The 16,327-nt window shown below is 41.1% G+C and overlaps 1 protein-coding gene across 2 annotated transcripts; it reads right to left on the bottom strand.

Annotated features, from left to right (window-relative positions):
- Window positions 1–434: 434 nt before the first annotated feature.
- Window positions 435–14,270, bottom strand: LOC124261950. 2 transcript variants are annotated; one of them, XR_006894476.1, is made up of 13 exons: window positions 14,157–14,270; window positions 13,294–13,446; window positions 11,190–11,269; window positions 10,195–10,333; window positions 7,622–7,753; window positions 7,340–7,357; window positions 5,428–5,648; window positions 4,755–4,900; window positions 4,364–4,503; window positions 3,931–4,024; window positions 2,450–2,607; window positions 729–789; window positions 435–576 (listed from the first exon to the last, which is right to left on the bottom strand). XR_006894476.1 is itself a non-coding variant. In XM_046696314.1 (13 exons), exons 1-12 carry the CDS (start codon window positions 14,224–14,226, stop codon window positions 782–784), a joined length of 1,359 nt encoding a protein of 452 aa, XP_046552270.1. In that variant the 5' UTR covers window positions 14,227–14,270; the 3' UTR covers window positions 435–576; window positions 734–781. The 2 variants fall into 2 exon arrangements, 1 of the variants encoding a protein (XP_046552270.1); XM_046696314.1 differs by having other exon boundaries at window positions 734–789.
- Between the last annotated feature and the right edge of the window lie 2,057 nt (window positions 14,271–16,327).

Raw genomic sequence — 16,327 nt, 5'->3', positions numbered from 1 at the left:
AGACGGAATTTTGTCTGACATGAAGGGAAAGTTGACTATTGGAAACTTGCAGCCATAGATCTAAGACTGAAACAGATGAAGTGTTCTAAGCATCTCTTTGTCTCCAGTTCGGGTGGGTAAATCGGGGGAAGTGAAATGGCTAGTTGTTGGTTACTGAATGATGTCAGGTCATTGGTAAAACCAGAACCTCAAGATCCTCGCCAAATGACCAATGTTTGAATTCGCTAATCCGAGCAGAAATGCAATTGTTATTGCAGGATGTCCGTTGCAACAAAGCTCAATGTCGCCTGATTTTCCCATGTATATGATAAGGAGAGTCTTTGTTGTGTTGTTTTAATATGGATTCTGACTGACAATTCCTGCAATGTTGAAACACAGTTCTGCAACTCCGACGAGAGCGGCCGGCAAACAGACATAACATGACTCTTTTTGACTGAGAGAAGGTGATACTGGTGTTTAATTAGAGCATAGAGGTTTGGTTATCAACGCTGTGAGTGGCCAACAGATTGCAGGGTTTGGAATGGCTGCTGTCTCAGAGTTGTGGACTGGCTTGTGTGAAGAGTTCACTGTTATGACCTGAAATAAATTCACAAAATGACAGAAACAAATAAACATCATGGATAACGGTTTATATCTGTTTACTGATCCAGTTTATAATGACGATTTGTTTAAATATTTACTACTGCCTGATATTATGACTGGCATACATGTTCTTATCTTACACTTACCTTCCATATGATCGTTCTTGTACTTTGTCCATTCGAAGCCTCATCCACGAGAGCTACAATCCTGTTGAAACAACACACCATGTCTACAAAACATGCTTCTATTTGTAAAAACAACAAACTGATTGTTAAAAATATTGAACAATTTGTATCCATTGACCCTAACTTATCATTGACCTGAATGCACAGAGAGAACGCTTTGTGTGCTCTGCATTACATAGTGATATGATATTATCGCTACTCATGATATGAAAGTATAGCTGCCTTAGATTAAACCTCTGTAGTTGGTTCCTCTGGCTTTTCTCAAATGATGTAAAATTAAACGTCTTGCATCTCCAAAGGAGAAGTACATCAAATAAGGCGTACGAGTATTATAGAAATATATTGTGTGTGTCCGTGCGCGCGCGTGTGTGTGAGATTCACTGATACATGATTCAGTGTATGACATCATGATTCAGTCTATGGCATAGTGATTTGATTCAGTGTTTGAGATCATAATGTGTTATGATCCTGATACAACTCCTGTTATGATCTGATATGAATCAAAGTCTGCAATTCTGATATCAATATGATATCATTCAATGCATGACATACTGATATCGCACGATATTAATATGTGATTCACTCTATTTGACCCTGGTATCATAATAAATCATTACATGGAACTCTGATATGATTCTTAAAATGCACGCTCATTTGATTTTGTGTCTGTCATCCAAATATTATTCATTGTATGGTGCCCTGATATATTTTCTCTGCATGACATTATGAAATGATTCTTTGTACATTTGTACATAATTATACATCCCAGTATAATATACTGCATGGGATCCTCAACTGAGGAAGTTGATGACCTTCTGATACAAAGCATTTTATGCCGCATAATCCAATGTATGACAACCACGTCCGTACAACTTTATGACTCATGGTATGACGTGATTCGCTGTATGACATCCTGATATTATTTCCCGTGTGGCATCGTGATGTCATTCATTACAAAAATGCTCATGATTATTTTGATACAAAACATCATATGACGTACAATTCACTTTTTGAGACTCTGATGATTCACTGTGTGACCTAATTATTCGTATATGATTGATTAAATGTGATCCTGGCAGAATATTCTGTGTTTGATATGATTCACTTAGATGATTGACGACATTATCAAATGATTGACTGACAAATGATTGTTGTGTTTAACTGTACGGCCTTCTGATATAATTTGATTTCCAAATCACAATAAGACGACAAGCTTTCTGCAGACATTTTCAGGAGGTTCGACTGCTTCTCCTAGATTTCATCCACCTAAATGACCTGAATGTTTCATATGTTTATAGAATTGTGCATCCTCGCCTCGTCCTTTGTTACAACTACGTGAACTGGGCAATGGTCAACACTGCTTTGACACCAGGTGAGTTAAAATAAGTGGGATTTGGTGGGCTTTAAAAACGGGTGGATTTGAACCATGAGAACAGTTGTTATATACATTTTGTTCAAAATACAGTTTTGCATGTTCATGGTGTGTATCCAACACCACAGACTGATCATGAGACTGAAAAATACAGACTGACTGGCTGACCATATGTGGAGGATGGTTGCTCATATTTTACAGCAACTAGTGCCAGGTCAAGATGATTTCATGCAGTCCACAGTGATATAACTGGGTTACTTTGTAGCATAAAACGATATTGACTCTCACTCTGCTTTACGTGTCTACCAACCTGTGTCTCGTATCTGAATGTTGTACGAGGGTACAAGATTACAAGAGAACACCACTTCTGTGTAGCCTGGCAGCTGAAACAGTGGGAATACCTCCGACTGGACCACACCAGAGACTTTGTCCATTATTCCGAAGCCGATGTCTTCCCTCAGAGAACATCTGGAGGAGGTAATAAAAACAGAAGTAGATGTAAACCCCGAACCCATGCGACGTCATCTTCGTTACACACTGTGGTTCCCCACAGTCACATTTACATTTTCACATTACATTACATATATGAACAGCTCAACGTATATGAGAAAGAAAGAAAAATAACTCAAATCTTCACCTCTCAAAGACGTATATGAAAAGAGAAGAGCTGTTTTCAAAGACGTAATATTATTCAGCTCTGAAAGACATATGACCAGTATTCTAAAGCAGAAAAAATTAATCTTCAGCTCTCAAAGATCTGTTTGTTTTCAGTAATATCATTTAGATACATCAATATTCTAAGCACGATAAATTAATCACTGGTGTAGATCTGTCCTTGTTGAACAATTTTAACAGGGCACCGTGAGAAGCAGCCTTGTGGCTCAAATTGAATTATGTAAAATTTGGGTTCAGGTTGAATCTGTAGTACGAGCCTCAACATTGTAACAGGAAATACGTGTCTTTAAACAGTTACCAAAGTCTATTCCTTACATTGTTTCCTAAATACAACCGAAGACATAGAACTTAATCACGATCAGTCGATTGCTGCTGGTAGGAAAGCATCATATGTGTAATTGTAAACTTGTAATATACAATGGCCAAACGCATCTTTTTGTCATGAATCTTACAGATAGTACTGGGACCTTTAATTTGACAAAATGAATGATTAATTTTGATGACTTTGTAAAACAGTATCATATTCGGAGACAACGGAGACAAACGTCAAAGATTTCTTACACATTGAATTCACATAGATTGAAAACATAATAGTTGAAGATCACTATACATGGAATAGACCTGATTCTTGTTTTTTCTTCAAATACAAATTACAGTAGTGAGTGAGTTTAGTTTTACGTCGTACACATCAATATTCCAGCTCTATGGTGGCGAGCAGTAAATAATAGAGTGTGGACCAGACAATCAAGTGATCAACAGCATGAGCATCTATCTACGCAACTGGGATACGATTATATGTGTCAACCAAGTCAGCGCGCCTGCCGTAGTGACCACCCGATCCCGTTAATAGCCTCTTACGACAACCATGGACTACTGAAGATCAATTCTAACCCCGATCTTCACGGGCCAAATTACAATTGTGCTGATATCAGTAAAGTTTGGTTACATCTTGAGAAAATCATTCATGCCAAGTTTTCCTGTTCCTTTCTGTAGAGAGCAACAAAGAATATATGTTTACCCACTTGGTTCCAAATAGTGTTCTATATCCATCTCATGACAATGTATTGTCTTTACATTACTTAAAGAATGTTCAGCAAGGCCTCACTGCCTACCTACCCTAAGTCGTCAGTCAGTCGTACAGTAACGTTTCCATCTGGAGATGCAGCTTGACAGTTCCTGGGGTAAAACAACGGATTGACGACGTCATTCCCTGAAACAAGAAGATGGACAAGTTCATTGAAGGAATTATGTGTTTTTTCCAAACCTTCTGAACCTGTCCTGCCTTTGGAAACTCTCCCCCTGATTTCAGTTTGTACCTCCATACCAGGTTAAATACCACATCCAAATTGCAACAAGTTACGGGCGCAGGTTTGCTGACAGTTCCAAAGGTCGTCTTATCATGTGACTACATTTATTGGTCATTATCAGTATCTCTAATTGACTAGTTCCTCCTGGTGACTATTATCCTAAAACAGTAAGCTTTAACACATCACCCGGGCAGTGAAACGTGTTTAGCCTGAGAATAACAACATGCTTGATTTCTTCAAACCTTCTGGAAGCTTGACCACCAGTCTGACTGGAACACCAAGGCTGACATTTGTGACCGGTTCCAGACTGCGAGGATTAGCAAGGTATGTCCGAACGTTGACCCTAGTCTGGGTGGCAGACGTTAAGGACCTCACTCGTATACTGAAACAAGCAAAAATTAGTGCAAGTTTCCAACACATTACAGTATTTCTTAAACCTAAGTTCTTGTTTCAATTCGCGCGATTTTGTTTTTAGTATCCATCCAATCTTGGAGTAGCCAACGTCCGTCTTATTCGTTTTTGGCACATTATAAGATTGAAGCATTTCAGCCACTCACTTAATTACGTGGAAGATAACTGTACATCATTTATTACATTTTCTGTCAGAATTGGGCGGCTACACAAAATACATACTTCTCTATCGGGAGTCTGCCAGTGTCATCGTATGCAGCATCAGCTTCGGACAGATCACAGTGGACTTGGAGGTCCTCATCTTCAAACGATACCACGTCTTTCTTCTTCTGAAGCCTGAATGTCCATTTCAGGACCCCCTGACTGATCTGTGTTATATGAACGTCCATTTCAGGACCCCCTGACTGATCTGTGTTATATGAACGTCCATTTCAGGACCCCCTGACTGATCTATGTTATATGAACGTCCATTTCAGGACCCCTTACTCATCTGTGTTATATGAAACGGGAAAAAAATGTTTTAGAAAAAACCAACAGATATCGTAAGATTTTGATGTTGCCATTTAACCTATTGTTTGTCATTGCTCAGCCAAATAATATAACATTTGTATTTTCATGCGGCAAATAACATGGTCACCTCAATGTGGGAAAACATAGAAAGGGACAAGGTTCGGCTAGTCCACTTGGGGAAACATAGAGCATATACCGACATTATGGCCGTATCTTGTTCTCGGGCTAACAGTACAGTGAAGTTTAGAAATTGATTCATCTGACAAATCGATATGTTGTTCGTATCTACTGATATACAACATTTATACTTAGCTTCCTGTACATGTTCTATGTGCAAACACGTACACTTACAATCTGAGGACTCGGATATATCCTACATTCTTACCGTTTCTGTGGGACAATCCGATTCCAAAACTCCCGATGTGTTTTGAATCTGAACTTTTAAACGCGATTCCCCATTGAGCCAGACAAATGTTTTCTTGTCACACTTTGGGCTGATCTCCCCTTCAGCGTTCACGGCTCCGATATTCGTGAAGTGAACGCCTTTCGTGTCGAAGGAAACAACCAGAGAGTAGCCTTCTCTTTCTTTCATGCAGTAGAAGGACACTGGAATCATGTGATGTAAACATATTGTGTATACTCCCCGTCTACAAGGCATAACCATCCTATAAATCACCATGAATATCATATGACACTGAGTCTGAGGACTTTGAGTGAGTGAGTGAGTGAGTGAGTGAGTGAGTGAACTGGGTTTAGCATCGATATGAACAGTATTCCAGTTTATCAAGGGTGTCAGCTGAATACCTCGTGGTAACCTACGCCTCACGATTTAGGGGGAGGTGGAGTAGCCAAGTTCGCTTGTCACGGGTTCGATTCCCCACATGGGTACAATGTGTGAAGCTCTTTTTCGTTGTCCACCGCCGTGATATTGCTGGAATATTGCTAAAAGCGGCGTAAAACTAAACTCACTCACTAATTCAGATTATACCGTTTTAGTGAAACCATCTAGCACGGAAACGAAGAATTGCGGCACTTTGGCCCGGCCGTGAGCCAAGGTGTGTCATAAGATAATCAGGGCATTATGGTATATATACTGATGCCATCACCCATGCGTAGGTCGATGATCATGATGTTCAGATAAGATAAGATAAGATAAGACATAACGTTATTATCCCGGAGGAATTTTTTTTTGTATCAAAAACGGCCTCGAATTGAATATATACAAAATATACAAATACATACACAATAATTACATGCACAAAATGATGATTCCATACTGCTGATGATTCCATACAATTAACCACAAATTAAAGATGCCGAGTTAGTAGTTATCGCATGCATGATGGCTAAAAAAACATTTGCTGCATTAATAACACGAATACTAGATGGTATCAAAAGCGGCGTCAAGATGGAAGTAGTTTAAAATGGTGAGATAAAATATGGGAACTATCAAGTTTAATTTTAGCTACCTTTCTGACAATCTGGCGCTCATAAATATAGGGAATATACTCGAAAGACTCTCCAGTAATTTTGCTGGCAGTAGTAACAATTTTGAAAAGTTTGTTTTTGTTGCGAGCAGACAGACCCCCATACCAACATATAAAGTTGTAGGTCACCACACTTTGAATAAAGGTTTGATAAAAACGATCATTATGGTTTTGTCAGTAGAAAAGTTCCTTAAGCGGCGAAGAAACTAAAGTCGCTGTTGGCCATTTTTGTAAGTGTGATCGATGTGTTTTGAAAACGAACATTTTGAATCTAAAATAACACCGAGATATTTGTAACGGTCCACTCCACTCCACTCTGCATTATCAATTATAGAGGATATAGAGGTTCCTTATTTCTCTGAAAATGAACCACCATTTCCTTTGTTTTCTTTACTTTCAGAAAAAGAAAAGTGTCTTTACAACAAGATGGAAATCGATAGATGTCGATCGGTGGATAGTCTGGTCCAGACTTGATTACTTACAGAGCGTCGCCATGTAGCTGGAGTATTGCCGAGTGAGGCGTTAAACGATTCACAAACAAAACTATAAAGTCACATGATTTCGACTAGATTAATATGATAAAATATGTTTACAGTTTAATATCTGCGCTTATGTTCTGATTTCATTGTACACATGCACCCTACCCGTTGTTATTACCCGAGCATCACTACACTGTTGGGTATTTGCACGATGATATCTTCATATATGTACTGCCAATAACTGTAGGCAAGCACAGACCCATGAAGAGTAAACGCTGTACAAAAAACAAATAAAACATGTGAGACTGAATAGTAGGAAAGGCATTCTTACCTGTAGGTTTTTCTAGTCCTAGAAAATAAAAGTAAAGTAATCTATATAACAATCTTATGCACAGACATGTAGATATCTGATAGTGCTCTAAAAGGCCGTTTCGATATGAGGTTGGCTGCAAGTGTCTATTGGACGGTTGTGAAAAGAATCTTACCGCGACACTTATACATAACTTACTGTCTGCATACCATTAACTCCCGTGGTTGATCAGCTAAGACGTTAACCGTTACATGTTGCCGAATATGAAATACAAAGTTGAACTTATTAGTTTTAAGTTCTTACGTCTTTCACAATATTTTCCAGCCCATCCGAGTTCACATCCATACGGGCAAGCGTCAAATCTATTACAGAAGTAGCCTCGGTAGCAGTGACACTGGCGGTCACACTCGTCTCCAGTCCAGCCTGGTTCACAGTCTGAAATATACAGTATCACAGTATTACGTGTAGTTTTGCCAGCTTAGACACTAAGGTAAACAGAAATCTGTAAAAGAATCAGGAGTCATACCAACGAGGCAATTTTGTATGATGAACAGTTGTAGAAAAAGTTTACATACAAATTCTTATAACTATAAATGATAATGTTAGTAGTTGTATACCCGACCCCTCGGTGGCCATCTTCCATACAGAGTAGTTGTATACCCCTCGGTGGTCATCTCCAGAGTAGTTGTATACCTGACCCATCGGTGGTCATCTCAAGTACAGAGTAGTTGTATACCTGACCCCTCGGTGGTCATCTCCAGTACAGAGTAGTTGTATACCTGACCCCTCGGTGGTCATCTCCAGTACAGAGTAGTTGTATACCCACCCCTCGGTGGTCATCTCAAGTACAGAGTAGTTGTATACCCGACCCCTCGGTGGTCATCTCCAGTACAGAGTAGTTGTATACCCGACCCCTCGGTGGTCATCTCCAGTACAGAGTAGTTGTATACCAGACCCCTCGGTGGTCATCTCAAGTACAGAGTAGTTGTATACCAGACCCCTCGGTGGTCATCTCAGAGTAGTTGTATACCCATCGGTGGTCAGAGTAGTTGTATACCAGACCCCTCGGTGGTCATCTCCAGTACAGAGTAGTTGTATAGGTGGTCATCTCCAGTACAGAGTAGTTGTATACCTGACCCCTCGGTGGTCATCAGAGTAGTTGTATACCTGACCCCTCGGTGGTCATCTCCAGTACAGAGTAGTTGTATACCTGACCCCTCGGTGGTCATCTCCAGTACAGAGTAGTTGTATACCTGACCCCTCGGTGGTCATCTCAAGTACAGAGTAGTTGTATACCTGACCCCTCGGTGGTCATCTCCAGTAGTTGTATACCTGACCCCTCGGTGGTCATCTCAGTACAGAGTGTTGTATCGGTGGTCATCCCCTGACCCTCGGTGGTCATCTCCAGTACAGAGTAGTTGTATACCTGACCCCTGGTGGTCATCCCTCGGTGGTTGTATACATCTCTGAATATCTCAGTACAGAGTAGTTGTATACCAAACCCCTCGGTGGTCATCTCCAGTACAGAGTAGTTGTATACCCCCTGACCCCTCGGTGGTCATCTCCAGTACAGAGTAGTTGTATACCTGACCCCTCGGTGGTCATCTCCAGTACAGAGTAGTTGTATACCACCCCTCGACCCTCTCGGTGGTCATCTCTCAGTCCAGTACAGAGTAGTTGTATACCAGACCCCTCGGTGGTCATCTCCAGTACAGAGTAGTTGTATACCTGACCCCTCGGTGGTCATCTCAAGTACAGAGTAGTTGTATACCAGACCCCTCGGTGGTCATCTCCAGTACAGAGTAGTTGTATACCTGACCCCTCGGTGGTCATCTCAAGTACAGAGTAGTTGTATACCTGACCCCTCGGTGGTCATCTCCAGTACAGAGTAGTTGTATACCTGACCCTCGGTGGTCATCTCCAGTACAGAGTAGTTGTATACCTGACCCTCGGTGGTCATCTCAGTACAGAGTAGTTGTATACCACCCTCGGTGGTCATCTCCAGTACAGAGTTGTATACCCCACCCTCTTGTGGTCATCTCACCAGAGTAGTTGTATACCCTCGGTGGTCATCTCAAGTACAGAGTAGTTGTATACCTGACCCCTCGGTGGTCATCTCCAGTACAGAGTAGTTGTATACCTGACCCTCGGTGGTCATCTCCAGTACAGAGTAGTTGTATACCCGACCCTCTGTGGTCATCTCCAGTACAGAGTAGTTGTATACCTGACCCCTCGGTGGTCATCTCCAGTACAGAGTAGTTGTATACCTGACCCCTCGGTGGTCATCTCCAGTACAGAGTAGTTGTATACCTGACCCCTCGGTGGTCATCTCCAGTACAGAGTAGTTGTATACCCGACCCCTCGGTGGTCCATCTCCAGTACAGAGTAGTTGTATACCTGACCCCTCGGTGGTCATCTCAAGTACAGAGTAGTTGTATACCTGACCCCTCGGTGGTCATCTCCAGTACAGAGTAGTTGTATACCCGACCCCTCGGTGGTCCTCTCTAGTACAGAGTAGTTGTATACCCAGACCTCTCGGTGGCCATCTCCAGTACAGAGTAGTTGTATACCTGGCCCCTCAGTGACCATCTCCAGTACAGAGTAGTTGTATACCTGACCCCACGGTGGCCATCTCCAGTACAGAGTAGTTGTATACCAGACCACCTGTTGTGCGATGTGTCTTATCATGTTTACGCAATGTTCTTCACTTACATGCACTTCTATAATTGATTGTAAACAAAGTCTTACTCTATTAAGTGGTTGCATGCATGCTCTAATAATTGACTGTAAACATTTCTACTGGTTGTATACTAATCTTATACCTGTATACCTAAGTGCACCTGATGCATTGAACCACACAGACGTAAGGTCCTTACCGGCTTTTTTCCAACACACATAAGGGGATTCTTCCCAGCAATAGGAAGGCACCCATAGGCCACCATAGCCGCTGATCCTTGCGCACATTTTCATGTATCGTTGAGGAGCACCCTGCCAGTTAACATATTTCACCTGCAACTAAAGTCAGTCATGACAGTGAGTTATTTTGTGCATTCATATATAATTATTTACCTGCTTTTCTATATATCTAATCCATCAATCATTTACCTACTTACCCATCCATTCATCCTTCTGTGTTTTTTTCTATCGATCTGCGGAAACGTGTTATGAAATAAACATAACAAAACGCTCTTTTATATATATATCACAAAGAATCTCTGCTAAAATAGTCCATTCTGACTACATCAAAAGCGTCTGTAGGTGATGCTACCATGTGTTCGCGAAAGGTAAGCGTTTGTGGCCCAAACAATGGGTCTCGTTACAAATATATGCCAGCATATGTATCTTAAAACAAATATCAGGTATATCAAATAGGGACCTGCATCACTCATAATTTATGTTACTGATGCCTCAAATTTGTAAATTCTTAACATACAGAATGTATCCTTAAGATACATAACGCATTTAGCTGTCTGTGACTATGCCACTGTGACTGTTAGAATTTGTTTCCAGGACCCATGTTTGCCACAAGAGCTTCTCAATCAATCAGGTCGTCAAACTATTGCTGAAGAGACCGCTAAATGCGGCGTTAAACTACCACGAACAAACCTATCAGCGCTTAGTTGAGGAAAGACGGTTACGTTTTGCATCAGGATCATGTGGTGTAGATTTGTTTAAAGGAAGATTTCAAACACACGTAGTCAATACTGCAGAGGTAGCGGCTCATCCCGCTGCCGTCACAACGCCGAACATGTTGTGACATTATTCATCAATGTCTTCGGTGTCTCTAACTTTCTGACAGTTTACAGCAGGAGTTACTAAAACCAAACTAGTTAATTCTTTAATTACTTTTGTGACGAACTTTCTTTCTCACCTTAGAATTCTCGTTCCATTGAAATTTTCTGTTTCGGCGATGTAAGCCAATCCATGCGTACCTGTGGTGGCGGGCAAGATCTAGAAAAATAGAAAAATGATCAAATGAAAACTGTACGTAATTAGGAACACATATTTGAGCAACGTCAGAGAAGGCTCATGTTTCTTCTACTTGAGGGTAAGTTCATGTGGGATACATGTACCACCCGAGTGAAGTTCCAAAGAGAACATGGCTATATAGCAACATATCAAGGTCATGGGGGACATGTTTATACCACTCGGGAGTGGCTTTATAGTAAACAAATGTGTCCAACGACCAAAGATATCAGGTCTTCTCAATCCTACCATGAATCCATGAATTAATTTTAGGTTTCAGAGATTTCAAATTACTAAAACACTCCACCACAGCAACTAGTGTATCGGCCTGACCACTGCAGATTCATAGAAAAAGTTCCTCTTCCGGTATAATTGTCAAGTGGCATTCTGCAATAAGGAAGGAAGTAGGCTACTAAATACAGACACCACAGCAATATGTGCAAATCAAGCTTGAGCAGTGAATGCAGTTCAAGCTGATAACAAGGATGATGACTTTATCTGCGCCTCAATCACGGACTGTGAAATCGTACTGTGGGCGTCCAGAAGAACGGTGTGAATTTACATGTTTGTGGCGGTATGGAAGAAATCCTTGCAGGCTTGCTCTGTCACCAGTCTGGCTATGTAGTCTATACTGGCTTCCGATGCATCTGCTACACAATTCTAATACATCTTCAATATGCAAATAAAATATGATGTTCAGCTCATTACAGCGAGATCAACATAAAGCATAGGACTTTATCACAGGACTTTACTTCTTGTTTATTGTACATGTACACGTTTCGGTGTAGATAACTGCGCCGTTTTTAAGCTTAGCGTCGCTCTATGTTAAAAACAAGAGGCTGTTACTCCATAAAGTCCTATGCGTGAGTTCATTATTGTTTCACCAGCTTCTAGAATGTAGATCAAACAAAAAAGGATAATCGGTATTATGTTTTTCAGATTACGATAAAAATGCAGCAGAGAGGGTTCGGGTGATCCTGGCAGAGTCAGGCTGGAAAGGCTCATTGTCAGCTCAGGGCCCTTGCCCCCTCTACACGCATCCCAGACACTGAATGGGACTTCTCCCAGTAAACGCTGCCTAGTCGAACCAACAAAGAACTTTCCTGAGAATATGAAGACTCCCCAACAATGCAGTCTTCTGCATTACCCAGAGTGTCAGAAGGGCTGTGCTCCTGGTGGAGAACCCGGACACTCTCCTGATCTGCTGTGAGAGATCATGAGGTAACAAAACAAGGGCACCAAGAACAATGGGGAGCCTGACGACAGTGTACTTTGGATGCAAGCGAGACATTTCAACGGTTATTATCAGTAGTATTTCTGCACATCAAACAAACATCCTAATCTAAGCACTATTCTCATCTCACACTGCATCAATCATTATCAACAATAGCATAAAAATAGTAGAGTGTGTAATTGTGCCAGTGCGGCAGATAGTTCTGATGTGTTTCCAGTTTAGAATATGATACCTCTAGGGATTATACTTCTACATGACCGCCTCCGTGGTGTAGTGGTTAGAGCGGAAGGTCGCGGGTTCGATCCCCGACTGCGTCATACCAAAAGACGTTAAAATATGGTACTTGTTGGTCCCTGCCTGGCGTTCGGCATTAATGGGTACAACAAGGACTGGTCGGCTCGGAATCAGTATAATGTGTCTGGGTATTCATGCTTCACTGCGGCGTGGTATCTCAGTGGGCTAGCACTATAAAACCAGCTTCAGTCTGGGCTAGTACAAGCAGCCGCAAATACACATGCACACGCATGCACGTCGTCATATGAGCGAAATATTCTCAAGCACGACGTTCAACCCAATTTCACCTCACCTATACTTCTACATTACATGATCCAGTTTAACGGTGTTACATTCAGAGGATGCATAACTAAACATTCAAAACAACAACTACAATGTCCTTACTGTTCACGGACTTTTTACATGATTAACGAGTCTGCAGAATCTGTGTGTTTGGCGATAATGACGTCAACTCCCCATATTAAGTCTCATTTCAATATACCTTTAACGACTGTGTTCTCTTCTTCGTTGTCAATCACGGCAAGTGAAGCAGAAAAGCGTCGTTTGCATCTTCCAGACGCATCATTCCGGTCAACATGTTCATTAAGGAACTTGTAGCATTTCTCATTCGCCCTTGTCCAGTCCTCGGGACATTCTGGTAAACGGAACAAGGCCTTCAATGATATTGTGCTGTACCTACAAGGCTCCTATACACGTACATGTACCGTCTCCAAGTGGCTTGCACAAACTCCACCGTTTCTACCCATCAAAAGTTTAGACTTACTAGTGGAAAAGTTGCCACTTAATTCAGTCTAGATTTTACAAAATATTCCATATTGTTTTAAGGTACTGTTTGCACATGAACTGATGCATTGTAAAACATACTCGTAACATTGAAAAGATTATTGTCACATGAGTTCAATAAATGGTAGAAATCTGTGAAAACTGGCGAATTCTTAACAAAACTTACACCAAAACGCAGGTGTTCACATGCATGATACTTGCACATGCTTTTCAGCAATTTGATGCATGATCCTCGTGCAATTCATCTGCATAAGGTTTTCAGTTGGTTCCCTAAGTACATGGAGAATTTCATCTTCGATGTAACCACAAACCATAAATACATACATATAGTGAGTGCGTTTTAAGTGAGTCTAAACCTTTGATGGGTTGTATATGAACAAATTTACAACCGTTTTCAAACAAGATTAGTTCAAATATTGCTTATGGATAAATAGACATGTTTAGTACTCTTCTCGATCATTAAATATCTGAAATTATTACTATCTGCTTCATTTCTCCAATTTTCGGGCAAAGTAAATAAGTCCAGATAAAGCTGACAGGCAAATAACACCTTATTCATACCTTGATATCTCCCACAGTGTACAGCGTTGGTTATATAGGCGAACAAAGTGATCAGAGTAAGCAACTGCATTTCTGTCCAAACCTCCAAACAGTGTGCTAAACTAACATGTATCGTTGGTCGGTCACAGATTCAGAGCATCAACCGGATGCAGATAATGGCTTTCAGGGTTAATATCAGGATGTGAAAGCGGATTTGAACATATTACATATCATTATCCGTATCACAATCAGGTCTTGTAAACCTTTTAGAAAGTTCGTGAAGTCTATATCAGTGAATATACGAGGTACACTGTCAATGGATACCAGTAGGTCATATATACTCATGTCACAGGTTCAATTGTTCACACAATGTACAGCACAGCACCCCTGGCACATTTTACAATTTTTGTCCCTAACAGCTTGCCATACAGATGAGCTGGCTGCCAGCAGGTACATCCTGGGCTCTGCCACATGCTGCTCCTGCAGTCTGTGCACTCAGGTGATATAAAAGCTGCATGTGCCATGTGCCCGGCACACACCATGCTGGCCGTGGCAGCCCTCTATGTAATTTCCCTAATTACAGATTTTTGGCACGGTCGTGTTTGACCAACCCCAAATGGCAAATGGCAGAATAAAGAGATTGAACACCAGTCCAGTGGTCGTGTTATAAAACCCTGCGACATTTTGGCGCCCAACGTGGGGCTGGTGTTCTCAACAACTTGACAGCCATAACATCAACATGACCGCCATAACTACATGACTGCCACATCATGACAACTTTAACCACTGGCCATGGGCATCGTTTCATCGATGGATACAGTATTCCTGTCAGTGTTCTGGTGACCAGGTTTTGTGGTAGGGCCCGATAACATCATGATACGTTGCCGGCAGTAGTACTATTAACAGTACGTCGAGTACTAGTACTACCCGTCATAGGTGTGCACACTCGCGTTTCGCGTTCGCGATGTACATAATATATTGTGAACAGACATTCATTTGACATTTTGGAATGACTTTCATTTGTGTTATTCTGTGACTGACTATATTGTTTCATGAATACTATCCATGGATTGTTTTGCGTTTCCGCTTGTGGAAGTTGACTTTTTGTGATACTTTTATCACATGAACTTATGTTGAACGTTTGAACGTGACTAGTCACATGGACTTTTGTTGCACATTTGATCAATGTATTGACCATTCTGTTTCTTTTTCAGCTGTCCACTATAGAATGCTTATTTGAATTTCACATGTGTTTAATGTTTATTGTGCCATTTGTTTAACATGCCATTGAAGTAATGTGAGGTAGTTCTGGGTTGTGACATTACTTCTTTCATGTTTCGGAATAGTTGAATATTATTTTATACTATTTACACAGTGAATAGGTTTTGAAATGTTTTGCTAGTCCATCTTAGCTTAGACTTTTGATAGGAGATTGAAAGCTTGGTGCGAGTGTGAGAATTGTCATAGGGAAATTATCACATGCCTAACTGTCTTAACAACTGCATTGCACATTTTGAATTATGAACACAATTTGATACCATGTTGTTAATACTTGACTTTGTTTTCAGAGCTGACAGTCTTGGGGAACCAGCTGTGATTCCTATCCTTATGAGTGGAATTTTGATGTTTGCTGACTGATGTATTCTAGATTTTCAGGACTTGTATTTATTTGTCTACTTTTATCACTGACCCTTTAAGCAATGGCCACTGGCGGAACTGAAGAGGATTGGGAAACCAAACGTAGCAAGGCTGGAGTGAGTGAGGATGATATTCAGAAGATGATCAAGTAAATAGAGACTTCAGGATATCAGGTTCAACCTTCCAGTCCCAGACATCGGGCAAGTTCACTGTTACCACCTAACACACAATACATTCAACCACCCCGTATATCTGTATTCTCAGGTAGTGATGCCAAGGGGGAGTCTTCGTTTGAGAATTGGATGTTTGAGGTTAAGTGTTTGTTGAATAGTAGGGATTATCCAGCCTCTGTCTTAGCACAAGGCGTTGGGAAGTCGTTAAAGGGTGAGCTGGTAGAGCTGCCCTTCTGCTTGGTGAACATGCATCAGTGGATGATATTTTGAGTAAGTTTGACAGTATTTATTGCGTTGTTAGTTCAGCTGATACGTTGCTGCAGAATTGTTTTACTGATTGCCAGAAGGAGGGTGAATCGTTGGCAACTTGGTCATGTAGAC

The sequence above is a fragment of the Haliotis rubra genome, unplaced genomic scaffold, assembly GCF_003918875.1.
Source record: "Haliotis rubra isolate DU_JTF1 unplaced genomic scaffold, ASM391887v1 Scf819, whole genome shotgun sequence".
Classification (NCBI taxonomy): Eukaryota; Metazoa; Mollusca; class Gastropoda; order Lepetellida; family Haliotidae; genus Haliotis; species Haliotis rubra.
This window is presented reverse-complemented; position numbering and strand designations above follow the sequence as displayed.